The sequence below is a fragment of the Mustela putorius genome, unplaced genomic scaffold, assembly GCF_011764305.1.
Source record: "Mustela putorius furo isolate JIRA1106 unplaced genomic scaffold, ASM1176430v1.1 tig00537335_pilon_pilon_pilon, whole genome shotgun sequence".
NCBI classification, from domain to species: domain Eukaryota; kingdom Metazoa; phylum Chordata; class Mammalia; order Carnivora; family Mustelidae; genus Mustela; species Mustela putorius.
In genome coordinates this window covers 3,286,237-3,313,753 of record NW_025422457.1, presented here as the reverse complement: position 1 = coordinate 3,313,753, position 27,517 = coordinate 3,286,237, and the positions used below count along the sequence as shown (strand labels likewise).

The window sequence follows — 27,517 nt, the reverse complement described above, 5'->3', positions numbered from 1 at the left end:
AGAAGGGAAAAGAAAAAAAAATATATATATATGTGTGTGTGTGTGTTATTTGTATATATAATACATACACACATATATGTACATACAAATATAAACACACATGTAGAGCATGTAACCTGCACACATACGGGACTGTTCTCAAGAAAGTAAGTCATCCAAAGAAGGTATTATGAGCAGCTTTCTCTTCATACCTTTCAAAACATCCTCTGTCCTCAGTACCACACTCAGGCCACACCAAATATAAAGGGTTACAAATATTCAGATTTTATTATAAATAAAATACTGTTTTTTTTTTTAACATAAAAAAATGCCAAGTGTTGCATTTTATTCACCACCCTGGAGAGCAAGACTGTAGAGATTAAGGCAAACAGCTAGAGTGAAGGCACATACCAAAGGGCCACCGTTGGGGTTACAAGGAAGAATCCCAGGGCACAGCTGGACGCCCCGCCCCCGCCACGACACACAGCATTCTGCAGCAGCCGCCCTGTCGGTTTCGTTACATAAAATACAGGTAACTAGAACTATACAATAAAATAATGTATATTGCAGGAGTGTAATGCAGGTATTGTCTTATAAAGAGATTTTATTTTAAAAATAAAATTCTGTTTAAAAATATACTACACAGATGGAGAAGGAGAAAAGCAACAAAACAAAACACTCCAGATTTCACTGCAGCCTAAGACTGACTGGTGTGAGGCTGACCCCCGGGCTAGAGGGAAACTGTCCTGGCAGTTGATCTACGGTCCTTGTCCCGCAACCTTGAACAGAATGTCTCTGCTAGGAGGTGGCCACTTAACATGAGGAACCAGCTAGGAGATGCTGATGTGAAAACTTGGCAACAGAAGAGGCCTGAGAGAAGCAGCCGAGAGAAAGCCAGGGTGTGCCAAGTCAAAGCCTTTGGAGCCGACTCTGGTACGCCAGGAGGCGGCAAGGGGTGAACCCGGCTGCTCGGCCGCTGCCACTCCACCTGTCTGTCCACCATCCCTGAGGCCCTCTGAGCGCTCAGCGGTCACACACTCCCCCCCTCCAACGGGCCCGTCCAGCTCCCACCGTGGGAAAGGGCCTCTGCAGCTCATTCCCGGTTAGACCCACATTGATGCTGAAGATGCCATTCAGCAAAATGCGCTCAGATCTCGCCACCACCTGCGCGGGAGCGGGCCTGGGGAACATCGGGCCGCAGTTTCGGGTCCCGGGCCGGCACTGGAGGAGGGTAGGAGGCACCCCGCGGAGCGGCCGTGTGTGGAGGGAAAGCGGGTCGGCACTCGCGCTAGAAAATGAACACGTCCCGGACGCGAGGTGAAGGGCCAAGTGCGGGAGACAGACGCCGAGGGAAGACCCGCAGACGGAAGGGAAGGAGGTCTACAGACACGCTGTGCCAGTGTCGGGGAAGAACAGGGTGAAAAAGTGAACAGACAGTGCCATTCTAGAAATAGGACCAAGTATATTTACATAAATTCCTTACTCTATAATCATGATAAACAAAAAAAAAATTCACACAAAAATATAAATTTGAAATAATTAATAGCACCAGTGTGTCAGATAATAGTTTCTTTCCCCCCGCTACGCAAAGTACAAAGTTGCATAGTGTTAAAGGCTATATATGTTTCTCGAAGGTGGGTTGGGAGGAGGAAGGGGTTGTGTGGCAGGGGAATCTTCACGCCGTGGTCTTGAGAGAGAACCACAGACCTGAGGATCCGAAGCCGAGAAGCTAGCTAGGCAACTCCACCTACGGGGCCTCCCTCTGCACCGAGAGGGAAGGTGTCGAGTGAGTCTGGGTCACAAAGTGCAGGAACTAGATGGTGCTGGCAGCTGTGTGGAAGACGGAGTGCAAGGGGTTGCCACCAGGAGTCGGCAGACTAGGTGTGTAGCGGGATCCTAGAAGATGGGAACATCAGAAGATAATTGAGCATAAGGGTCAAAAGTGTCATCTCTCCCCAATGGAAGAAAAATGGATATACGGGATCCTGACCGTACAAGCTGCATCTCAGTTTTATCCCTTTGCTAGGAAAGACCAGGATAAGGCGGCTTGTTTCTTGTTGGTTTGTCAAGATCTTAGGGACCAACTGCTCTCTACCGGATACCAGCACTAGTTCCAAGACTAACACACTAAAAAAAAGCTCTAGGAATTAGTTTGATTTTGGGAAAACAAAAACAAAAACAAAACTTAGTGGTTATCATATCCCTATTTCTTCTGTATAAATTCCATTTCTAGGAATATCAGAAGATGTCTATTGGTGAGTGCGAGCTGCCCATCCAGATTTATCAGCTGCCCAAAGATCTGAAAAAAGTGTTATCTTCCTAGTCAACTATGAACATATGAGAAAACGTTCCGCCTACTTCCGCAGCCTCGTTCTCCCGGAGACTGTCAGGAACAATTGCATCCTTACCCATGGATGGCTCAGTGTCCTATTCTCAAAACAGCTAAAACAACTGACGATGGCTCCTGACATTCTAAGTGACCAATACCTTTGGCACAGGATGTTTATTTCCTTTTGCGTAAAAGGAGGAGGGGTAAGTAGATGTAGGTGCACTTTCTTTCTCGATAGATTGGATATACTGGCCATCACAATGCTACTACTTGTAGCCAAACTTTTCCTTCATAGAAACAAGAGTACTAAGACTGAGGAGGTTCTGTTGGTATCAGGGAGAAAGGGGAGGGCTCCTTGCTCAGCCCCGGCAGACAATGGTTCCCACGAAGTATTTACACCACCGTATGATAATGTAAGACGCCACGTCCTCATGCGACTCAGAAGGGAAAGTGTGGGTAAGGGAGCGCCTTCCGTGGAAGAGAGACTATCAGATAAAACCCTTTGTTCCCGATTCGTGATGTCTGACTTGCTTCTCTTTAAGCTTTGTGAATTTTCCTGGTTCAAAAGGACAGTGGTGGAGAGCAGCAGAGAAGTGGGGGTCTGAAAAAAATGTAATCTTTGTGTTAAGGCACTCTGTGGCCTCACGAGAGCTCCCCGGTTGCGGGGTGCTGCCTTCCAGCCCTGAAAGATGGCGCTAGGGCTTTTCGATGGACGGGGTGTTGAAGCAGCCAGACGGTAAGGTCTTCTTGATGTCTTCCAGGTTGCGAATGTCCTTCATGATCTCCTCGATATCTCTGTTATAGTCCATGATGGCGGCCTCTTGCTTCCTGGCCTCGCTCTCCAGATCAGACACTTTCCGGTCGAGATCGCTGACTCTCATTTCATCTTTGGCTTTGTTCAAGGTGCCTTCGATCTCATTGAGCTTATTCAGATCTACCGTGTCCAGCTGCCCTGTAGAGTCAGAAAGGACACAGGAGGAAACAGATGCTTTCAGTACGAATTACATCACTCCGCTAGCACTTGCACTAGTCTCTCGTATAAACAGAGCCAGCAGTTGCCACTATGCCATGGTGGCCTGCAAAGGGGACTTGTAGACCGTTCATGGCACGTAAGGGCATGAACAATGCAGAGCACGTACAAACGCAGAACTAACTCAGCAAGGACAGGTCAGAGCATATAATGGATACTGGGCTGGTGTTTTGTCTGAGTAAACAGTTTTTGTGAAATGTCTAAATACACAGCTGCTGTGCTTGAGGTCTTAAGCCTCACCTGTGGGTTTGAAGGTCATCTGGTAACATAATACCATTTTCATGTTCATATATGTAAACTGTATGTCATTTCAATGCCATCTACTGAACATAAAAATCTTCAGGCTAGAATGCTAAGCCTTTGGCTCTTTAGCTTCCAGGGAGTCTGAGTTAGTTCTGGGGAGTTCTGTCCTGCCTTTAGGAGTTAGACACTATTTGGAGCCGTCCTATGGAAAATGGCCAAGGATGAAAATGTTGAAACAATTCCAGCAAAAGCTTCACTTTAAAATTAGCAAGAAAAGGGGGTTCTCCTGGAAAGGACTGTTTCCATAATTAATGAAAGCAGATGGCCATACAGTGCTCAAGACTTTATGCATACTGTACTTGGTAAAATTCTCACAAGACCATATTCCGCCAGTGATTCTCAGATGTTAAGTAATTTGCCCAAGTTTGCACAGTTTACAAGCCTACGAAATAAAGACTCCAACCCAAGCCAACTAACTTTAAAATTCAGCTCTTTCTGGCACAAAAAGCTGTATCTTCTAGCTCCTTTCATTTTAAAACCCATCTTACAGCACATAATTTATTATTCTTGATATTTGAGACAGATAAAAAATACACCCTCTCCCACCCTCCAAACAAAACAAACCAAACCAACCAACCAACCAAACAAAAAACCCCAAACAAGGGGCGCCTGGGTGGCTCAGTTGGTTAAGCAGCTGCCTTCGGCTCAGGTCATGATCCCAGCGTCCTGGGATCGAGTCCCACATCGGGCTCCTTGCTCCGCAGGGAGCCTGCTTCTCCCTCTGCCTCTGCCTGCCATTCTGTCTGCCTGTGCTCGCTCTCTCCCCCCCTCTCTCTCTGATAAAAAAAAAAAAAAAAAACACTGACCAAACCTTCAAGGCTAAAGCAGAATGCCTTGCCCTGAGGCTGTCAGGCTGCAGTGCCACCACTTTGTAATGGCGGCTGCGACAAAATCTGTCTTGTGACGAAGCCTGCTCCCCATCACACTGGATTAAAAGAGCATTTCAGCATCCTTGCCTTTCCTTGAAAAATCAAGCTTATTCTCTTTTTGACAAGCCATCACCTCATCAGATTCTCCTTTTAATGAGCAAATGAGCAGCATTCCAGGCAGGGAAGTCATCTACAGTATCAAGTGCTCTCCCACGCTCCCGCTGAAATCCTTGACTTCAAACCCTGGAAAGATGCCCTGCCAGCAGGACGAACTAAGAACAGTCACCGCTCATCTATCTTAAACATCGGCCGCAAGCGAGCCACCTCAGAGTTCCTGGACTGTGGTCAGATTCCAGGACTCAGATCACATGCCACGGAAGGACCTTGTAAGTTCTTGCTGAATTAATACAACCTTGAGCCCTGACTCAGTTCACACAATGGTCACACTGTAGCATCTGCTTTTGTGTTGAGTGTATCGAACCCCAGCAGCAGCACCAAGAATCCGGAGGCCGCCCGCAGTGACTCTACGGCCACTTACCCAGCTGCTCCAGGAGCTCGTTGATCAGGTGGAGGAGGCTGGTAACGGAGTTTTTGGCCTTTCTGGCATTGATCTCGGCTTCCTGAGCAGCCTGCGAAGCCTGTACCGGGAAAAGGACAGATGATAGATGCCAACAGTTCTGACGGCATGTGCTCATGTTCCTGAGATTTTTTCCCCCCAATCAGCCAGCAAGTCCAATTTTCACAGGCTTCCTCTTTCCTGACTCGTGAAATTACAGTCTCTCATTGTATGGGGCTTGGTTTGGTTTTGGCTTTTTTTTTTTTTTTTGAGGGGTGGGGGGGTGTCTTTTGGTATATCTTCGTGGTGAAATGTTGCTATTTTTAATTCATAGAACAGCCACGAATAGGTAGTCTGCATATCTACGCTGACTGTATATTTCAACAAGGTGAATATCATCTACTTTTCTCACTTTCTCACTCAAGAACACATGGAAGTGGATTCGTGACCAAATTCATCAAGCAGAAACAAGGGATTTTTAAGGACAAGCATAAAAATGACGTTTTAGAACCAAAACATGTCCTTCAGGACACTCTTAGAGACTTGATTATTGGAAATGCCCTATTCTCAGCAAAAGTTTGTAATCAAGGGACACCTTTGTAGCACCCCTCCCCCTGTGAGTGCACACGCACACACACACAAACCCGGGGGATACAGTTTACATTTTGTAAATCAACCAAAGGCAAATGTATTTGGGAAAATTCCATAAAACCTGAACAAATACCCTGTATGTGAGTCACAGGAAATGACAATGGAAGAGGAAGTGTCTGAATATCAGAAAACAGATGCTCTCACAAATAAACCAGGTCAGGATAGAAGTGAGCGGCTTTGAGCTCCTCACCACAGAATTGTTTTCCCCAGTTTTTGGCTCAAGACACTGCAGCATTTTTGGATAGAAACAATGTAAGATTTTAAAAAAAGGAAATGTGTGAGGGGAAAAAAAAACCTTCCCAAATGAACGCTGGATCTCCGCGGAAGTTGCAGCCAGTCTCACTGAGCCCTGACAGGCTTTTCTGTGCGTCCTGGGAGAGGCTGAGTGGCTTCGCCATGGGCGGCAGAGAGCGATGCTACTGCGTGCAACCCGCGGGCTCCAGCCTCCTCTTCCAGGACAACCATCAGCCTTTACTCTTCTGACAAAAGAAGTGATGTGACAGACTCAAACAACATGGGCTCGGTGCCGTGCCTTCAGGACTAACGTCCAGACACATGGGAAGGGTGCATGAGGCTGCTTTGTGTTCGTCAGAAGTTATTTACCAGAAAGAACAAAAATGGACGCTTTTCCACCCTCTCAGTGGAATCCATACCCTCTTTTCCGAAGCTCATCAAGAACATAGCCTTTTCCTCCTTTGCACAGGCTCTAAACCCACCATATTAAAAACCATATTAAAAACGAAATGCAGGGGTGCCTGGGTGGCTCAGAAAGTTAAGCCTCTGCCTTTGGCTCAGGTCATGATCTCAGGGTCCTGGGATCGAGCCCTGCACTGGGCTCTCTGCTCAGCAGGGAGCCTGCTTCCCCCCTCTCTCCCTGTCTGCCTCTCTGCCTACTTGATCTCTGTCAAATAAATAAATAAAATCTTAAAAAAAAAAACAAAAACAAATAACGAAATGCAGAGACCCTCAGCACATACGAGAAATGCGTATTTTTTCCTATATGAGCATTTCTTTCTGAGCCATCCCTGGCTATAGAAAATCGAGACCGTCCGAAACAAAACCCAAAAAAGCGAACTAAAATAAAGTGTTTGCCCGAGGGTGCTTCCTGTGACCACTTTCCTAGAGTCTTCTCTACCTAGATCAGCAGGGTTAGTATTTCTCCTTCCTGTCCCAAGGTGAAAATCAGCCAGAGTAAAAGGCCTGTTTTTCTGCAAGAGTGGGAAAAGGGTCCCTTGCTTGGGCTGCAAGTGGACAATTAAACAAGGTCATTACGGTGACTGTAATCAGACTGAACTGCAAAGTGCTGTTTCCACTTTGAAAGCAACATATAGCATACAACTGGAAAATGCACCCTTGTCCTTTCTTGGGCCATGCATTCCTCAGTCAGTTTTGTCACCAACAGTGTTGTGTATACACATCATCACAAAAGGTAAAAAAAAAAAATTTAAGTTAGATAGAAGTTTGGTATGTTTTTGTCATCATCAAAAATGAAACACAAGAAACTGGTCTTTGTCTCGAGAAAGTAAGTTGCTGGCATAACAAGAGCAGGAAGGAAATTCACTAACTTTTCATTGTATTCCTTTTTATTTCTTTCTGGTTTTATACCATGTATGAATCACCCATCCAAAAACACAACTACATACTTTTCAATGTCCTAAAACTTCAATGTGTAAAAAAGAATGTTTTGCTTTTAATGGAGAGAAGCTTTGGGACAGGACAATTGTGCAATAACCCCACAAGAGATCCAAATTCTTTGTGCTCTATGTAAGTTACTAACCCGATTCTTGGCCAGAAAACACAATGAAAATCAGAAGTCAACGTGAAAGAGACTCTTCTTAACAAGACGGAGAGACTGTTGTCATTAAACACCCTCCACTTTCTGCCCACGAGCGAACAGGCCCAAACTGCTTACCATCCCTGCCATCATCATATCCTGGTCAGCGTCCTCCTGTTTTTTCTTCAGCTCCTTTTCTGCTTCCTGTAGTTGTTTCAACATAGTGTTTACTTCGTTATCCAGGTCTGTAACTTCTGCAAAAGTCCTTTCGGCTTCTGCCTTGGTGCTCGTAGCGTTCTAGGCACACAATAAAGAACAACTAATGAAGAAAAGCTTTCCTCTTTCTAAGCTACATTCCCACACCTTTTATAATCTGTACAATGGTTCGAAAATATAACCCAGAAAGAACAGGGCAGGAAATGACAGTATATGCCGACTTAGAGTATCATTTATTTGGGTTTCAAAGAACAGGAAGGAAAGAAAAGCTAGCGTTACCGCCTAACATAACAGCATTTTATATTTTATAAAACACTTCCATTTCTTTCCTCTTATTTGTCCTTAATACTTCTTGTTCTATCACTGCTGTTTTTAGTTGAGGTCACACGGCTAGCAAATAGAACACTTAGACTTCCCACCACATCATCCAGGTTAGACCCTGGATACATTCTCACCTCAAATGCAGTAGCCTTGTTCTACTTGGTCGTTCATCACAAGGTACAAAAAGACCGTGATCCTGATGTAGGAGTGTTTTATAAAATATAATTAATCCTAAAACCAACTTGTTCTAAGCAAACTAAAAAATGTTTATTATTCTCAAACACATTATTTTGAGAATCTGTTCCAATCTGTCCTTTAAATAAAATAAACAGATTTATTCCTTTAAATAAGAAAAGGCCAGCTTAAAGAAATTATTCCTTAAGATGATCGTAGAAAGGGGACGATACTTGGGCGGCTTGGCTGGCTAAAGCATCAGGTCACGATGTCAGGGTCCTGGGATGGAGCCTTATGTTAGAATCCATGCTCATTGGGGAGTCTGCCTCTCCCTCTGCCCCTTCCACGCTCATGCTCTGTCTCCCTCTCCAATAAATAAATAAAACCTTTTTAAAAAAAAAAAAAAGGGAGAAAAAGAGATGAGTAGAAAGAATCCTAGCAGTGGCAGCTAATAAGATAGGGCTCAGATATAAAATATGCTCGAAAGAGGGGCCCGAGAGTTTTACGGACCTGGAACTCTACACAAGATTGGAAAAAAATAGCTGTCCATGTCAGAGAACTGTGTTTATCTGAGGAGAGTGTGGTTTTTTCATGCAGGGCACGCCACGGGCCCACGCAGCCATCCCCCTCCTCACCACGTGGACCCTGCCGTTGAGACAACAGCAGAAACGTTCAAGGGCCCTTTCAATGATTTCAATGACTCTCCCTCTTCAGTCAACGTACTTAACTACTCTAACTTCCCAGTAAAAAATGAATAAAGACAGTTTAAGATAATCTTACTGGAGTTGAGGAAGAAGCCTGCAAGGGCTTTTAGGGATCTGGAAAGAAACCAGAAGAGGACTAGAGGAACACAGGGACACAGACTGCTGGGGAGAAGGGCCAAGTGCACACCTTCTGGACGGCGCTGGCGATCCTCTCCGCCTCGTGGGCCTTGCTCTTGGCCTCGGTGGCGTCCGCGGCTGCATTGCCCAGCGCCAGCTGGGCCTCCCTCGTCTTCTCGTTGGCTTCCATTATCGTCTGGTTGATGGCAGGGATTCTCCTTAAAGCCTCCTCCGCAGCAGTCTTGTTATCGTTCACTCGCTGATCGAAATCTAAAATAAAGCCAGTTCAGGGAACGCGTGTGAACCCGACTCGCGGCCAGCCGGAAGGGAACCCTTTAGGGAGCTGCAGCGCGATTATGTCTTACGAACAAGGACCGTCAGGAGAGGAAAACGAAAAACAGCACCGACGGCCTTGAAGGACGAAGTGCCCAGCTTCATGGATTCCTATGAAGAACTCGTTTCGGGAACGAAGTTTATTTTCGTGCAAAGCAGTAAGTCTGCCGTTACTGCACGGCAACCAGTATTAAAAGCTGCAGTTTATTTAGTGTTCACTAAATAATGTGTTAGCTACTGAGTAAAGAGCTTTTTTATATGCCTGTGAGGCAGGCACTGGATCATTTTTACACATGAGAACTGGAGGTTAAAGAGGGAGATAATTTTCCCCCAAGGAGTCACAGAAGTACGAGGTGGATCAGGGATCCTCACCCAATCCCACTGATACCAGAGCCCATATAGCCAACTGCTATCTTGGAAAGCTTCCATGTTTATAGACCCTACGGGCTATTTTAGCAGAGACAAGTCCAGGACCTGCCAGTGAATTGAGCACATTTCTTTTTTCTTTTGGATGAGGACAGAAGGCACAAAGATTGAGATGCTACTGGCAGAGAAAATTAAAAATAATCTCCGTTTACCAAAACGAACCAGCTAAACAGGCATATCTTGATAACATGAGTTATTCTAATATCAGAAAATTTCCTTGTTTTTGGTTTTATTTTCATACTGAGGTACAAAGGGGTAAAATGACATGAGCTCTTGGATATTTCTTTGAAATTCCTCAGTATAAAAAAAAGTAGGGTGGATGTTGTGGGGATGAAATTAATGAGTTAATGTAGTAAAAATCATTCCCTGTTGAACTGGATGATCGATTTAGGGGATCTGTTATACTCTCACCTTTCATACGGTGTATATTTTGAGAATCTCATGGTAAAAATTAAAAAAAAAAAAAAAAGGAAATGGCCTTAGTGAAGAAAACCAAGAAACTGACACTACTATGTGAGTCTTTCATACCCCTCAGGTTGTTGAGGATGTCATTGGCTTCTTGTAACGTATTTCGTCCCTTTTTGGCAGCTTCTTCTGCAAGAGCCTTGGCGGCATCTGCCCGGGCTAGGAGCTGGTCAGCAGTCTGCAAACACATGGCAGGATCAGAGGACACACCCGCCAAGGTGACTCCCTTCTTCCTCCTACCAGACCAGACACCTCCCACCTTGCCAGCTGCCACATTGGGGCAGCCAAGCCAGGGCTTCCCACACAAGTTTTGCCTCTGAATTCCTGAGGGCTGGGGGCCCCTGTGCTGGGTCACGTCACAGACACAGCTCACGCTGGCACAGTTCCAGAGCTGGCCTCAAGAGATGAAGCCACCTGCTAATCAGACCAACCTGCTGTTCAGTCTTTCCTTTCTCCAGAAGCTTCTTGACTTCAAGTTCCTTCCCTCTCATGTCCTCTCTGAGGTCCTCATAATCTTTTAATTTCTGGTCAATTAGACGGTCCAGATCCTCCGCTTCCTTCTTGATTTTATTTGCCTCACTCTGTGAAAAGCAAGTAAGGTTTTGACCTTGTAGACAAAACAATGACCCTGATGAAAAGGTAGGCTTAGTAACTGTGTTTAACACTTAACACTCAGAGATATCTTGAAAAGAACAGCACAGGTCAAGATTTCATGGACTTTTTTTTTTTTTAAATTGAAATATACTCTACACACAGTAGAATGCAGAGCACTTAGTGAGATGAGTTTTGACAAATATTCTGACCTGTGTAACCAACACCCCAAACAAGACACGGGATATTTCCACCCCAGGAAATTCCCCTGTATCTCTTTCCAGTTAATTTCCACACCTATCTTTTCAACAATGCAGCTGCCCCTGGTCTGGCTTTTATCACCAATTAGTTTTGCCTGTTCTCAAACTTCAAACATGCGAGATCAGACGGAACGTACTTGTCTGAAGAGAACGAACGGAAGCCTGACGGTAAGAAAACCACGTCAATGCCTCCAACATAAAAAGTAAACTTATTAAACTTCAAATTCAATGTGAAAAATAGAGCATTTATACAGAGTCTGGAATGAGGATTCAAGAGCCGAGTACAGATGTAATCAAATCCTACCACAACCCCTAGTGATTCTCTAGCTGCCTGAGAGCGTCCTGATGTAGCTGCCTGACAGCATCCTGATGTAGCTGCCTGACAGCATCCTGATGTAGTTCTTTCATTTAAACCATTTTCTTCTATTTCTCTCTTGTTCTCAACCAAAGCGTGCCTGGGCATAAGGGTCTGGGTGTACTCTGTTCTAACAGACACAAATATATAATAATCCGGATTTATATTAAAGACTTAGGAGTGATTATTCCTATCACTGAAGTAGTCCTTGCTGTTTAATCTCTATAATCACGGGCTTCTTGACCTCAGGAAGTGAACATACCTGAAGCAGAACTTGACACTACCAGTGAGTGAGCTGGAGGACAGAGGAGGTCCGTGACAGTGACAGTGGTAGGGCAGTCAGAATAGCTCTTACCCAGCCTGAGGGTGTAGGGGGGGTACGAGGTGTGTGCGTGTGTGTGTGTCTGGGGGGGCTGAGGCTGCGTGCTCTGGACGGGTGACAGCAGAGGCAGCCGACCCCTGTGCACACAGGTCATCCAGCCCATACCTCCAGGGCTTCCGAGTCCACGGGTGTCAGCTGAGCAACACTGGCATAGATCTCCACCGCCTTATCTCCAGCCCTCTTGGCCTCCTCGTGTACCCGGGCAGCTTGCTTCTCCAGATCCTGTGACATGTTCTTCGCTTGTTCGTACCTAAGGAGCAAAAGATTTAACGAAAAACTTAGTTGCTTTTGGCATCTTAACGTTAACCACACTCTTTCTGCTTCAAATCCCTGCAACAGAATTTCCGAAACTTCAAAGAAAATGTTATTTAATACCAACACAGCTTAACTTTAGATTTCATCTGGTCACTTCTATTTATACCACATGGTTTACCACCTATTTCTTTTTTGGGGCACCTTCTCAATACTTGTAGCTCAGGTATATTTTCTCTATTGACTCTAGGATACTTTCTCTCTCCTTTTTTCCTTGATGCAGAAATTTAAGGATCACAGTTAGTCTTGTTACCTTTCTCTGTAGTTACAGAAATTGGAACAAATAAAACCTCTGCGGCTCTATAGTCCCTGCCCCAACCACTGCACCATTTCAAAAGTATCATTAATGAAAGAGATCTTCCTGCGTGGATGCACGCTCTGAATCCACCGGCATTTAATTTTTCATGGAACTGGTTCTACTTACAAGCACAACTGAAGGGCCATAAGCCACTTTTAAATGACACTCACTTTCTATTAAGCTCTTCAATCTCAAGTGCTGTTTGATTTTCTCCCGCCAGTGTTCTCAGAAGCAGATTATAGGCCTCAGTTGATGTATCATTAGCTGTCTTCGCCACACGTACGATGTCATCAGCTTCTTGTTTATGGCTGTATAATGTAAAAGAAAAATAAACCATGAAACAGAACAACTTAATAGGGAAAAAAGCAGAATTCAGGTAATGCTCACCTTATTATATATACATTTACTAATGTGGACAGAGCCCTATAAATATAGAAAAATTCTTATAAATTTGAAACTCTGCAACCATTTCAGTGGGGCTAAGTTTACAACAGCATTCTACAATCTGAAAAAATGGTATTTTCCAAATGACATTTTCCTATAAAGTTTATAGGGGCAAATGTCTACATTTCTTCCAAAAATTGCTTCTAAATAAAATCCTTTAAGAATAATTGATCTGTGAAACCATGTGTGCTGGCAAGAACTCATCTAGACTTAAACACGAGTCCCAGACCTAATGTTTGATCCCTACTCTGGTTCAGTTACTACATAGTCTTGAGACAGCCTCCAACTGCTCAGACTTCTCATATGGAACCCAATTACTGGCAAGGAAAAGTAACCCAACACCAAGTGGAAAGCAACATGTTAACAGGGAATCCAGCCAAATAAAGCAGATTTCAGCTGCGGAATGGCTAAAACTTCATAGGACAGCTCTAAAACTTCATATTACAGTGTCACACTCCCGTATATGGCCATTCCTTTTCGGTAGGCTAAGGTTTCTTTCAAAATTCCTCTATGAAAGACACCAAAATAATTTTATTTTCAAGACCTGATTTCCTTGGGAATTTTCCATATGTTTTCAGCTAGCTTCTTTTAATCAGAAGATCCAGCTATGAAACTGTCCATGTTCTATGATCTAAATGACACAGCTCACACATTTACATTTACAAAGAAGAGAAAGAGAGCACACAGTTAAAGCAAGAAGCCAAAGTAATTGCTCTGAACAATGAGGCTAAAATTCTAATGTCGGGCTTACCCACGAGGGTAAGCCCTCGTACCCATGAGGTCTACTAGCTGCTCTGCAATTCATTCAACAAACAGTGACTGTGTACTTACTATGTCCCAGACGTCATTTTAGGTATCAGAACTTTAGCAGTGAATGAGACACACAAAAACACCTGCCCTTCATGAAGCCTACATTCTAGCAACTACTTCAACAATTTTTTTCAATTTCATACTCTCCTACAACTTGAGTTTTTCCTAAGGAACTATCTTAAACTTAATAATTTAAAAAAGTCTCCAAAAAAATGAGGAGTGAAATGGTCTATTTTCTAGGGCTGACTTTCCAAAGGTACTATGGGTTAGTAAGTGTTCTCTTTTAAAATCTGGGAGTTAAACGTTTTTGTTAAAAATTAATTTTAAAAACCAAAAAAAAATAACTAAATTCAACTGTGCTTCTTAGTTATCACTTTAAGGTTTTAAAATTTTAAAATCTAAAAATGTTATAGTTTTCTTTGAGATGTGTAAATATAGTTTCCCTCCAAAGCATCATGTTCAAATATTCAGAGTCAATATTCTAATTTCAAAGGAGAGGCAAGAGTACACACAGCCAATAACATTCCAGAAAAGAGCCAACTTTGCAAAAGTGGGTTATGTGTGAAAAGTGTCTGTGGGTGAAGGAGGGGACAACACGTCCACACTGTAAGGACAGTTATAATTTAACCATTAAGACACAGGGATCTGGAACTTACCGTTCAGCAAGCTTTCGTGCCTCTTCTGCCAAAAGAGTCATGTTGTTTGGGTCCCCTGTAGACTCCGGCTGAGTGATTGACTGAATTGGAAAAGAAGCACTAATCTTAAAGAACTGAACTATTTAAATTTAATAAAGCAAGTGTCAAAACCAAATTTCTATTAGTAAAAAGGATGACTCATTAATTCAAAGATTTTTCATTAAGATCAGCATCCTTGGCTACAGATTATGATTTCTATTTTCACCAAAGGAGAACGGAAGTTTAAGTTGACTAGTGCCATAGGAGGAACAAAGCTAGAGAAAGGACCCAAATGTCCTTTGGTTTTTATCCCGTTCGTGATAAACTATTTAATGACAACGTTGAGCAACGTGGCTTTCTGGCTCCACGCTTAGAGCCAAAAAGACATAAAGAATCAGTTTCGCTGAACCATTCAGCTGACAGTAAGGCTTGCTACAAATTACCAGGGGACTCCTGCGCCCCAGCCTCAGACCTTCTCACTCACCACATTGGCAACAGCAATCTTTGCTTTCTCAAGTTCTTGGGTCGCGATTTCAATCAGCTGCTCTGTGCTCTCTACCCTGGCACGGGCTTGCTCAGCCAAGTTCCCAGTCTCTTCAATGGTATTGCGGATATTCTGTAAACGGCTAATTTGGCTGGATAAGGTGTTATTCACTCTCTGGAGGCGGTCCATCAAATTCTGGTCCACATCTGCAATGGCAGTGCAGAAGAAAATCCATAAATGATCTGATGGGGTGGGGTACCTATTTCACATGAAATCCGAGGCACGACTTTATTCTTCTGAACACAGATCTTTCTGATAAGCTTTCCCTAAGCCCATCAGCAGAACTGGTCAGTCCTCACTGTGCCCAATAGCACCCCCACTGTTGAATTTATCGCACTGCCTCCAGTTGTGTGCCTGTCTGTCCCACTGGACTCACCACTACACCACTACATCCCCAGTCTTACACTCAAGAAATGTCTGAGGAAGGAAAGCTTTGATGTTCCAGCACATGCCAGATTTAATCATAAAAATACAATGTTACTGAAAGCATTATCAGCCCTGACAGCTGGACATTTTACTAAACTAGGGAAAAAGCTAGGTTCAAACCAATGTTGAAGTAAAGGCAAATTAAAGTGAAGGTAAATTAAATTCATTTTGTATTTTAAACTACAGATTTTAAATACAGATTCTTGCTGCCCTGTCCAACCCCCTGGCAGAGGCAGGTAATTTCTTTTGTACAGAGTTCTGCTTTTGACTAGTTTTTCAAATGGTTCTTTTTTTTTTTTTTTTAAGATTTATTTATTTGACAGAGAGAAATCACAAGTAGATGGAGAGGCAGGCAGAGAGAGAGAGAGAGGGAAGCAGGCTCCCTGCCGAGCAGAGAGCCCAATGCGGGACTCGATCCCAGGACCCTGAGATCATGACCTGAGTCGAAGGCAGCGGCTTAACCCACTGAGCCACCCAGGCGCCCCCATATTGTTCTTTATTAATTGTGCCCATTCAGCTTAAATCTCATACCAGGGTCTTAATAAAAAAATAAAAAGATAAATGTATATCCGTGTAAATATAGTTCTGTCATCGTTAAAATTCTCACTTGTCATGAGGGTATATGATATACAAGAACCATGAAGTCCTATCCAAAATTGATCAGTTCGTATTTCAGCAATGCTCAGAGTTGGCATTTAAAGTTTCCAAGGAAAGTGAAAAAGATGAGAGGTCAAAGTTAAGATCAATAAAGATGAATACAGGTTTGGGAACTAGCATCTGACAAGCAGGGCCACCAAATACACATGCAAAGTTGGTGCAGTATGAAACTCGCCTAACTGTACACAGTGGCCTTGCGTGAATGATCAGACAATTCTTTGATAATCTAAAGATTTTTAAGAAAATAACAAAAGACCAAAAAATGTTGAAATCGTAGAAGATCATTTAGACTCAGGAAGCATAAGCAGCCACTGCAGTTATAAAAGACCCCTTCCTTTAGACCTTCAGGAATGTAACAGATAGCAATCTCTCTGGCCAGCTTTTTAGAGAAACATCAGGAACTGAAAAGAGAACAGATAACCTAACTGGTAGGATCACTTCGAATGACTTCAAATTGCAAAACCTAATTGCATCATATAATCTCCTTTCAAAGCTGTAGAATAAACACAAGTTTAAACTACAAATAAATACTCAGGGGTAGTTTGAAAGGATAAATCATTGTGAAGATATTCTTCTTCTTGGCTGGTTTGAACCCAAGTAAGAAAGGTCAGCCAGGAGCTCCACAAATCAAGTCTTATCGGGAGAAGACTTTAAGCCTCATCTCACTATGGTGGCTCCCCGAGCTAGGAGAAGCAGCAGCCTGTTATGTTCCCGCCTTTCAAGTGGCTCAAGGGGAGGTATGACACCCATGGCTTTTGTCAAAGCTTCTGTCCAGCGGAATCACCTGCCTGGGTAGAGGAAAGCAAATGTCATTATGGCCGGAGGAGGCTAGACGCAGCTGGGGCTGGACCGAGATGTGGAATGGTGCTGGCTGACCTCCCTTTCTGGCCTCTGGACTGTTCCCTTGTGCTCCTGGTGTGGGCACCAGAGCTGCGTGCCAGACCCCAGCTCTCAGATGGACTCTGCAGCACTTAAAGATAACCCCATGTTCAATGCTTCAGTGTATATGGCCAGGCACATGTGAATTTGTTGTTACAAGGGAATACATTAATGGAAAAATGTGTGTCGCAAGTTTTTGTCAACAAATGAACATCCTAAAAAAACCACTATTGTTTATACAGAACAGGAAACATTTAAATTCTTCTTAATCTATGTTTAAAACTTAAAATGTAACAACAACACAAAAGACAAACACATAACTGAAGTTAACATAAACTATTGACCTCTCATTTTATTTTTCATTTTCTAAAAATTTACCTTAGAAAACAATTTCTGGACACTCACATAAAAATTAAACAAACTGGTCAAAACCAGATGCATCTCATTACTCCCTTCTTTACTTCAATAATTTTATAAAACCAAAATTATATATATATATATATTAGGGATATCTACAATCAGAAATAAGGAATATACTTAAATTTTGTTGACTATACTCTGACAGGAAGACCTAACTCCTAATGGGTAGATTCATAAACTCAATAAAGAGGTCAGTCATTGTGGTCCCAAGTATCCTAATGTTAATGAACATCTGCTATGAGTGTCTGTGAACACTTTCATCTCGGTGATGGAAAGTCCCACCCCCCAAAAAAGTGACCTCAGCCAGATAGTGAGTACTTCGCTAGAAGGAGCACAGTCTTATTTATCTTTTCATTATTGGTGTTCAGCACAATGCCTGGTAGGCACTCAATAAGTGTAGAAAAGGATTTGTCCAAATTTAGGGAAAAAAGCTTAATTCAGAGTAAATAATAAAAATAAAATATTAGGGGTGCCTAGATGGCTCAGTGGGTTAAGCTGCTGCCTTCGGCTCAGGTCATGATCTTAGGGTCCTGGGATTAAGCCCCACATTGGGCTCTTTGCTCAGCAGGGAGCCTATCCCCGCCCCCCCCCCCCGCCTCTCTGCCTACTTGTGATCTTTCTATGTCAAATAAATAAATAAAATCTTTATTAAAATAAAATATTAAAGTGTGTTAAGGAGTGCCTGCATGGCTCCAGTGGTTGTGTCCAACTCGACTGGTTCAGGTCATGATCTGGGGATCATGAGATCGAGCCCCTCATCAGGATCTGCACTCAGAAGGGAGTCCGCAGAAGATTCTCTTTCTCTCTCCCCGCCTCTGCCCCTCCCCATGCTCGCTGGCTCTTACTCACTCACTCTCAAATAAATAAATATATCTTTTTAAAAAAGTGATTCAAAAAGAAGTAAATAATTTAAAATAACTTTTTCCTACTTGCAAAGTTTTACAAATTTAAGTTCCTTTGAAGTTAATAAGGTATTTTAAAATAAACTGTTTTCTAAATCTTTTTTTTTTTTAAAGATTTTATTTATTTATTTGACAGAGAGAGATCACAAGTAGACAGAGAGGCAGGCAGAGAGAGAGAGGAGGAAGCAGGCTCCCTGCTGAGCAGAGAGCCCGATGTGGGACTCGATCCCAGGACCCTGAGATCATGACCTGAGCCGAAGGCAGCGGCTTAACCCACTGAGCCACCCAGGCACCCTGTTTTCTAAATCTTAAGCCAATTCCTCTGCTTATCATCTGTCTCATCGGATAATGTACGGGGAAGCAACATAATTTCAAAGGACATTAAATAGACACATAATATAAAATATATGCTTTTACATGATGTTACTAGCACATCTGCTCACTTATTAAACAGAAAATTTCATAAGTAGGCACTAACTTCTAATCTTTCATAAATACGAGGTGTTATGTATTTAGTATCTAGCTGTTTAGTCAATACTTAAAGACTGCAATTTTTCCTTATGAGGGTCCTTTCTAAAGAAATAAAGTAGTGTAGAAGATAAATTCTCACTCAGTAGACTGACAGAAGAATGCAGCTTCAAATTTTCAACTAAAATAACGCACACCCAAAATGCATACCTGTCTTGATTTTTAAAAACTGTTTGAAAACACTTTGTAATGGAACAGATTCAACACTTGGAATTTCAGCACTTAATAGTTTCTGATGTGTTGGGAGAATTATTTTTGCTTACTGTATCTTAAAACAAGTTCTTGTATTTTCACATATTGTTTTTAAAAAAAAATTCAGATTCTATAAATAGTTTAAAAATTGAAGAATTTTATAAAGCCACACTAAATAACCTTGAACTAGGAGCCATGTCTAAAGACTGGGCCATTTGGCAGGAGTTACCTACTGTTTAACATGCATATACCTTTGACATCCTGGGCCTCTCGAAGGAGGTCCGTAACTTCTCTCTCTGCTTCCTTCAGTCTGTCCTCAAAGGCTTGATCTGTCACCACCTCTTCCCCAGTTCCAAGGTTTGCTATGAGATTCTCTAATTCCTGGAGTTTCACTCGATGATCAGCAACCTGAACATAATCAAGGTAGAAAAAAGAAAGGCAGCACATGCAAATATTCCTGAAGAACTCAGTGGTACTTCCTGCAGGAATGATCATCAAAGGGGCACTCACCCTATAAATACATAGGTCTATATACTCCACATGTTATCTACTTTTAAACAGGTAATGTGAGTAGTTTTTATTTCTCTGGCTTCAAGAGAAAAACTATCAAGCCTATTCCTTTGACATGAAACACTACCTGTTGAGGATTCTGCAGTTCTGACCTCTCCCTTGCATTTTAGATTGCTCTCCTGACACCTCACTCAGCTCTGATGGGTATCTCAACTCAACATCCAAAACTGTACTCTTGACTTTCTTCTCTTAAATCTTCTTCCCCTGAGTCATCTCCATTTCAATAAACAATGCCTCCACGTACCTTAAGCAAAACACCCAAGATGCATCCTTGGTGATTCTCTTTCTCTATCCTTGGCCCTCTCTAATACCCTGCCCCCCCAAACACACATACTTACCCAGTTCAATCCAGGCTTGCCCTTTTGCCCCACTCCTAACCATCATTCTCCACATGGCAGTTAGAGCATTCTTCTTAAAATATAAACTGGATTTCCTAGCTTAAAACTCCTCAGTGCATTCATGCTGGATATGGAATAAAATCTACATCCCTCCCTGTGGTTGACATGGTGTGACATGAGCTGTCTTACCAACCTCTCCGGTCTTATTACAAACCACTCCCTCCTCACTCAGGAGGCTCCAGACACCCTCCACCTCTGAGGTCCTTGTACCCCACACTCCCTCTGCCTGAAACAGCCTACCCATCACTTCTCATTAGGCTTGTTCCTTCTTATTCTTAAGATCTCACCTTAAATAAATGTCCTCAGAGAGGACTTATATAAAGTCGTTCTCCCAGTTATTCTCTGTTTGTGTTCTTTCTGGTGCTTATCTTAGTATCTCTTTATTTAATTTTTATTATTTGTCTCCCAACTGGAACACAAGTCTTTCAGGACAGGGGCCATGCCTATCTTGCTCCTCCTTTGTTCTCTAGTGCTCAGTACACAGGAAGCACCCATTCAAGGTCTACTGAATGAATGAATGAATGAGCAAATGCCCTGTGGACAGCTTACCTTATCCTTCACCAGCCGGTAACAGGCTGGACACTCCTGGCAGCCAGGCCAAGACCGATTGTAGAAATAGTTCTCTTCACACTGGTCACAGCGATTTCCCACAAAACCCTGTTTACATTCACAGCGACCATTGTCTTTGCACTGGAGTGAAAGAGATCCCTCGGGATGACAGTCACAGGCTGCAGAATAAAGTAGAAAGAGTCAATGACAGAGAAAGGAAGGGAGAATGCATTGTCTTTTAATTCAGACTGACATCAGTAAGCTGATGGCACTCTCATCATACGTAGGTATGTTCTTGAAAAACAGGCCAAATTACGAGAATTCAAATGGTTAAGTCGCTCCGGAGAGAGAACAGAAATTTTTAAGCAAACACAAGTCCAAAGTGCAGCATCCTTCGAGGGGACACACGTCCCGTCACTGAGTAATTACAGACGTTAGACTATTAGACGCATCGGTGCCCTTTCATGCATTTCAAGAATTCTACTACACCTCCCTGTCTCTGCTGTTTAATATTTCTCTCATTAAGGAACTAGAAAACCCAAATGCTAATATATATTTTGCATTATTTTATAGTTTGTTTACTCGCTTTGTTCTCGGAACTGGGTCAATGATTTATGCTACATTCCACAGGAGAAATGAAGGAATTCGGAAAGCAAAACACCAAACGGTTCTGAGGCTTCATTCCAGGCAAGTGTTTACGCCAAGGAGAAGCAGATGTGTAGATGCAAGCGTACCAAGAGGGCCCCAAGGGTGGGAAGCGACTGCAGCCGGTAAGCCAGCCAACAAGTGAGTTGTGAGCAGAGTCTCTCCCTGTCTCATTATCTGCTCTAAGAATGTAATTTTCGTGAAGCACAGTGGGAAAGCCCGGTGATCAAAGGGAGACCTTCCTTGGGAAGACAAAAGACTGGAAAAAGAATCAGAAGTGGGACATAAGAAGACATAAATAAGGTGGCTGCCAAGGAACGAGAGAAGCTCTCAAGCCCCAGTTTCAGGAAAGGAGGCTTTTCACAGCCTCAAGCCTCTGTGAGGACTTAGGTACAGCCCCGACTGTAGAAGTCCGTGGTCCTAACTGGAATCAGGAAAGACTCAGAGCTCTACGCTCCCAGCTCCTTACGTTTGCAGCCTTCGGGCCCGAAGCCGAAGTGGTTGAGCTCGCAGCGCTCACAGTGCTGGCCTGCGATGCCGGGCTGGCACTCGCACTGGCCGGTGCGGACGTCACACTGTCCGTTGGTGGAACCCAATGCATGGCAGTCGCACCTGCAAATGAACACGTGATGTTTCTCCCGTGAGAAAAACAGACTCTAAGCAAACCTTCCTCCCACCCCCGGTCAGCGCAGAACTGATGTGATTTGGACCAGAAAACAGAATCTAAAGGGCTATTAAAACAAAACGGTAAGGGTCATTAAGCACCCGAGGTTCAAGCAATTTCCATGAGTTCTACTCAGAACCTCTCTTTCGAACCTCACCCACGAACAGGGTTAGTCCACTCCTAAAACCACTACAAAGGGGCTCTCCAACCTGGCACCCCCTCGGGGCTGACCAGGAGCTTTGAAAATACAAACTCCCAGGCTGCTGGCCCCCAACAGCCTGACCCTGAGCATCTCAGAAAGCGCCTCAGAAGGTGTCACGTCTGAAAGGTCGCCTGGGTGACTCTGATACCTCTAGGGCAGCTTCACTCTACTCCGCCCTCGCAGTAGCTCCAATACCACTGTCCAGGACTGCCTCTCGAGTGAGGAACTCAAATAATTCCTGAACAAAATCAAGGCTACCATTACGGGGAACTCATAAAAACCCATATATCACAATGGAAAACAAACAAACAAACAAAAGCACAGCGTCCTTCCCGCCACAGCAGCCGGCCCCTCACCTCTCGCAGCCGCGCCCGCTCTGCAGGTTGTAGAAGCCGGGCTCGCAGGCGCCGCAGTCCCGGCCGGTCACGTGGGGCAGACACTCGCACTGGCCCGTGATGGGGCTGCAGCCGCCCTGCTGCGACGCGGTTCCATAGGGATTGCACGCACAGGCTGGGGGAAGAGACGGAGACAGCAGGAGATGCAAAATGTAAGCATTACAGATTGTCCCGATTTCAGCTGATCAGCGCAGCAGCCATGAGTGGCCCGTGGCTACTGAGGGCTTGCGACGTGGCCAGTCTCCAGAGGGGCTGTGAATGGGAAACACACGCGGGATTCTGACAAGCTGGTACGCAGAACACAGAACGTGGCTCTCCATCATTTTTAGTGGATGACTCATTGAAATGATACTATGGTAGATATATCAGAGTAAATAAAATACAGGATTTAAAGGTAAACTTCATCTGTTTCTCTTTGTTTTGATGTGTCTACAAGAAAACTTCAGTTACACGAGTGTCTGATACTACGTTTCTGCTGAACAGTGCTGCGTTAGACCAAGCATCCGTAAATATCTAAAGCGACCTCAAGATGAATTCTCAGAATAAATGAGTACGGCTGTAACAGAACCTGGCCGATGGCGAGATTACCTTTGCATTTGTCTGCCGGGTTGGGAGCCAGGGGATTTCCAAAAAACCCATCTTTGCAGCGGTCACAGTAGAAGCCAGCAGTGTTATAGATGCATTTCAGGCATTCTCCTGTCAAGCGATTGCAATTGCCAACGGCATTGGGGTCGATGTTGTCATTGCACTGGCAGAGGCGGCAGAGCCTCACAGGGCCGTTTCTCCCCAGAGGGTCTCCAAAGTAGCCGTCGTCACAGAGCTCGCACCTTTTACCTGCACATGAGACAATCTGCTGTTATGCAAGAAAGGCCTCAGACGTTCCTGGTGCTACTGCACACGAGCAACCTGGTTACCAAGCGCGCAGGTGAACCATCAGGTGGGGGGCAACATGACACAGTGGACAGGCCACCAGCCCCGGTGAGCAGCGGACCGGGGCTGCAGTCCCGGCTTGGTGCCAGACCAGTGGAGTGACTCTGGGCGCATCACCCATTTTGCCATCAGAAAGACAGCACATGCTCTGCCTACTGCACTTCAACTGTCCTGAGGACTAGCTGTCATCGTGCATTCAAAGTGCTTTGTACAGGAGTCGGGCTCAGGCCCAAGGGACAGCGCATTCATGTTTGTTTTGGTTTATGATATTAAAAGAGATGAAGTGCCCCTGAGCACCATCAGTTTCCTATACAATAGAGCGAGCAGGACAATCTCCCTAGAAAAGACCTTCGTTGAGCTCTGCCAACTAGTACAGAATCAGAGTCTCGTCGAAGAGAACTCAGAAACTGCCATTTGCCTCCAGCTTCTATTATAGCAAAGGGACCAGAGAGGTTAAGTAACTCGCCCGCAATCACACAGCTAGAATCCAGGACTCTTTCCAGCACACTCACTGCTCCTCCTCCTTCCTTTTCCACTTTGCCATCATTATTACCTCAAGCTGGAATCTTAATATCTTTGTAGTGGACAGGGAATGAATTAACTTAAGCTTCTGGAGAAATAAAAGTTTGCTCATTTGCTCATTTAATGAACATTTGCTGAGCATCTCTTACACATAAATGCTGTTCTAGATTGTCGGGATGATGTGGTGAACAAGGTAGACAAGATCTCTACTCTCATGAAGTTTATACTATAGTTGGGGGAGAGCAAAGCACAGATACCTAAATAAAAAGATTATTTTGGGTGGGGATAAGCATAACAAATTAAACAAAACAGAGCAACATGACAGAGTGACAGGGTTAAGGGCTACTTCACTGGGTGGTTAGAGAAAGCTATCTGGGATGACAACGGAAAGACAGGAAACAACAACCACAACAAACAGCCATGCTAATATCCAAGGAAAGCATGTGCCAGAAAAACACGATAAGCTTATGGAAGTAGTAAGAGCCAATCCTGAAGATCATAGTATTAAAAAAAAAATCTGGTTTAAATTAAGGTGCAATGAGGTAATATTAGAGGGTTTTTAAAGTGACATGCCCTGATTTACATTTTTTAAAGATTTATTTATTTGAGAGAGAACGAGTGGGGGGCAGCGGGAGAGGGAGCAGCAGACTCCCCACTGAGCACAGAACCCTGACACAGGGCACAGGGCTTCATCCCAGGACTCCACGATCATGACCTGAAGCAAAGTCAGATGCTTAAGGGACTAAGCCACCCAGGTGCCCTCGATTTTTCATTTTAAAAGGATTATCCTGGCAGCAGGTGAGCATGGGCTGCAGGGAGACCCAAGAGGAGGCTCTTCTAGGCGAGAGACCACAGTGGTGTGGACCAGGGCAGTGGCAGTGGAGGCCGGGAAACTCAGTCAGATGTGAGATCGAGCCTGTCACACGTGCTGGCTGACTGCTTCCAGGAAATAAAAGAAAGAAGAATCAAGGACAAGCCTAGGATTTTAGCTTATAGCCGGAGCAACTAGGTGAACGGTAGTCTTTTCACTGAGATGAGTAAGATTGGGGGAAGGACAGGGTTGGGATTGAAGAAAAAGGGAAGATGTCAAAGATTTAGGTTGGATTTGCTTAAATTTGTGATGCCTTTAGCCATCTGACTCAAGCGGAAAATTAAAAAGACAGGTTCAGGGACGCCTGGGTGGCTCAGTTGGTTGGACAACTGCCTTCGGCTCAGGTCATGATCCTGGAGTCCAGGGATCGAGTCCCGCATCGGACTCCCAGCTCCATGGGGAGTCTGCTTCTCCCTCTGACCTTCTCCTCGCTCATGCTCTCTCTCTCAAGTAAATAAATAAAATCTTAGAAAAAAAAAAAAAAAAAGACAGGTTCAAATTAGCAAGACCTGAAGAGAGTTTAATAAAGACACCAACTATACGAGTGTGGGCAAGGTGTAAGCAATCCCAGGGGACAGGGCAGCCCCGGGGGTAGCGACTGTGGGGCTCTGTGACCTGGGCCTCAGGGGCTGGGTGGAGGGAGCAGTTAAGCACAACCTCATGTGACAAAGGGCTGTTTGGAGAAAGCCAGCCTCAGGAGCTGAGAACCCTGAGGAAGGTCACTAAGCCACAAGGACCCTCCTTGACCCCAGAGGGGGCCTTGGACTAAAAACTCTGCCCCTCCCCACCAATCTCCTCTAGGCGCTTCCTGCTCCCTGAACACAAACGGAGGGCCCATGTGACGCGTGCATACAGGTGCCCAGGGGTGAAAAAATGAAGAAAGGATGGACAGGGGCAAATGGAAGGCTTGCAGCCCACCAGCCAAGCGAAGACGTAGAGTAGGTTCTGGTGCTCAGCAGAGAGTGTGGTCGGGACCTAAGACAGATTTTTTCAGGAGGCACAGAAAGTCTTTTGAAGCTAGAAGATAAGATCTATTCACCTGAGGGGAGAATACAGATGAAGTGGACATGGGAGTGTCAGGCTGAGAATCAGAAGTGATAAAAGGAGCCTCTAGAGAAGAGGGACGGAAAGAGACCCAAGAGAGGGCCGCGTCCCCAAAGACAAAAGGAGAAATGTGTGGGGTGGAGTGAGCAGTCACCAGGGTCCCACGTTGCTGAGACCGGGTCAGAGGAGGACAGAAAACTGACCCCTGCGTTTGGCAAACGGTGGTCACTGGTGGTCACTGCTGAGCCGAACAGAACAGAACCGAACCTGTGGCTGGGGGCGGGCTGGGCGAGGAAGAATGGATGCTACACGGGCCCTTCTTGTCTCTGGTGTGAGCAGTTATCAGACCCTCACCCAAGATCCTTCTCCAGACCATGATTAGGACAGTATGTCAGCTTTGCTCTTTCATAGGATCACTTGGCCATTCTAGATATGATCTATATTTAAAATGTTTTGAAACCTGTTTTGAATAAAACTTTTTTTTTTTAATCTGGTAGAAAACCTAAAACAGGGGTGCACGGGAGCCCATGGAAAGCTTGCTAAAGCATGCCAAAGTACCTTCTGGCAATAACAGCTAAGCTATCCTTTTGTCTCAGAGTCCAGGATGTAGGTTCAAGTCCTGGATGTACTACTTACATGACTCTGGGCAAGTTAGGTACTTTTTTTTTTTTTTGCCTCAGCTTTCCTGATCATCCCCTCCACCCTGGGGGAGGCATTGTTCTTTCTCCTCTAGCATGGTCTTAAAATTATCTGTGTTTCCAGCTATACTTTTAGCCCTTGAAGAGCAGGGACCATCTCTTATTCATTTCTGTATTCCCAATGCCAGGCACTCAAATAAATGTGATAAAAAAAAAATCATCATCATCATTATTATTAATTTGCCTCAAAAGATCATTTTAAAGATCAAACGTGAAGCACAGCATGTGCACAGAGCTCAGGGGCTATATGTAGGCAGTTCCTCTGTTCTTCGGTTGTCTTCTAAATGAGAAACATCTTACCCCATATCTGCAAACTCTACTCTTTAGCCAAAAAATATCTGCATTCATTCAACAAGCATACATGTCAGGTGTTATTCTGGGTGTTAGGAATATAAAAGTCAATGGAACAGACAAAAGTCCCTGCTATTGTGGAGCTTAACAGGTGTTAGGGGGTTAGAAGGGGGAAGACAGACAGAAAAATACCAAGTGGTTAAAAAGTGCTATGAAAAAAGGAAAGCAGGATATAGGACTAACGAGTGACGGCATCATCTTCCGCAGGGTCTATGCTGCTTTGCGCGTGGACCTCTACACACCCATGAACACCCGCAAGTCATATGATAACTAACAAAACAAAACATACCTCAGGAGTCTTGTGTGAGAGAATCTGGTTATAGACTAACAAGTTTACAACATTTTGCCAGATCTAGAGGACACTCCATCGCTCCAGCATGTATCCCAAATCACCTCGACTCACCATTTGTCTTCTTCAGCATGGCCATGAGAATGTCTCCAGTGCTTACCTTAGTTTTAGGCTTGCAGTCGACCCAATGGACCAACAGAATGAGCAAACGGATCTCTCATCAAAATGCCATATTAAGTACATCTAAGAAGAGAGTCTGCAGGGGGATGCTTGCTATATGCTGCGGCAGCAGAGTGGAAAAAAGGTCCTAACAACTGAGGGAGTGGTGTAGGGCGGGTTCACCGTGGAAAGTGATGTTTCAACCCAACTCCAAGGTAAAGATCGGAGTTGAACAGGAAAAATGAGGTCTGGGTGGAACAAGTTGGGGTAAAATGTTCTAAAGAAGGCAGACTGTGCATAAAAGGACAT

General features: G+C 44.2%; 1 protein-coding gene across 1 annotated transcript in view; it reads right to left on the bottom strand.

Annotated features, from left to right (window-relative positions):
- Nucleotides 1-241: 241 nt before the first annotated feature.
- Nucleotides 242-27,517, bottom strand: part of LAMC1 (laminin subunit gamma 1) — a 124,040-nt gene continuing 96,764 nt past the window's right edge. The window contains exons 14-28 of the mRNA XM_004767975.3: nucleotides 22,933-23,178; nucleotides 22,306-22,459; nucleotides 21,553-21,695; nucleotides 20,439-20,617; nucleotides 19,173-19,329; nucleotides 14,858-15,063; nucleotides 14,356-14,435; nucleotides 12,616-12,753; nucleotides 11,941-12,085; nucleotides 10,679-10,828; nucleotides 10,311-10,425; nucleotides 9,094-9,293; nucleotides 7,630-7,788; nucleotides 5,049-5,148; nucleotides 242-3,260 (exon numbers count right to left, since the gene is read on the bottom strand). Of these exons, the coding sequence (XP_004768032.3) occupies nucleotides 3,004-3,260; nucleotides 5,049-5,148; nucleotides 7,630-7,788; nucleotides 9,094-9,293; nucleotides 10,311-10,425; nucleotides 10,679-10,828; nucleotides 11,941-12,085; nucleotides 12,616-12,753; nucleotides 14,356-14,435; nucleotides 14,858-15,063; nucleotides 19,173-19,329; nucleotides 20,439-20,617; nucleotides 21,553-21,695; nucleotides 22,306-22,459; nucleotides 22,933-23,178 (2,429 nt within the window). The 3' untranslated portion in view covers nucleotides 242-3,003. The remainder of the gene's footprint in view (nucleotides 3,261-5,048; nucleotides 5,149-7,629; nucleotides 7,789-9,093; nucleotides 9,294-10,310; nucleotides 10,426-10,678; nucleotides 10,829-11,940; nucleotides 12,086-12,615; nucleotides 12,754-14,355; nucleotides 14,436-14,857; nucleotides 15,064-19,172; nucleotides 19,330-20,438; nucleotides 20,618-21,552; nucleotides 21,696-22,305; nucleotides 22,460-22,932; nucleotides 23,179-27,517) is intronic.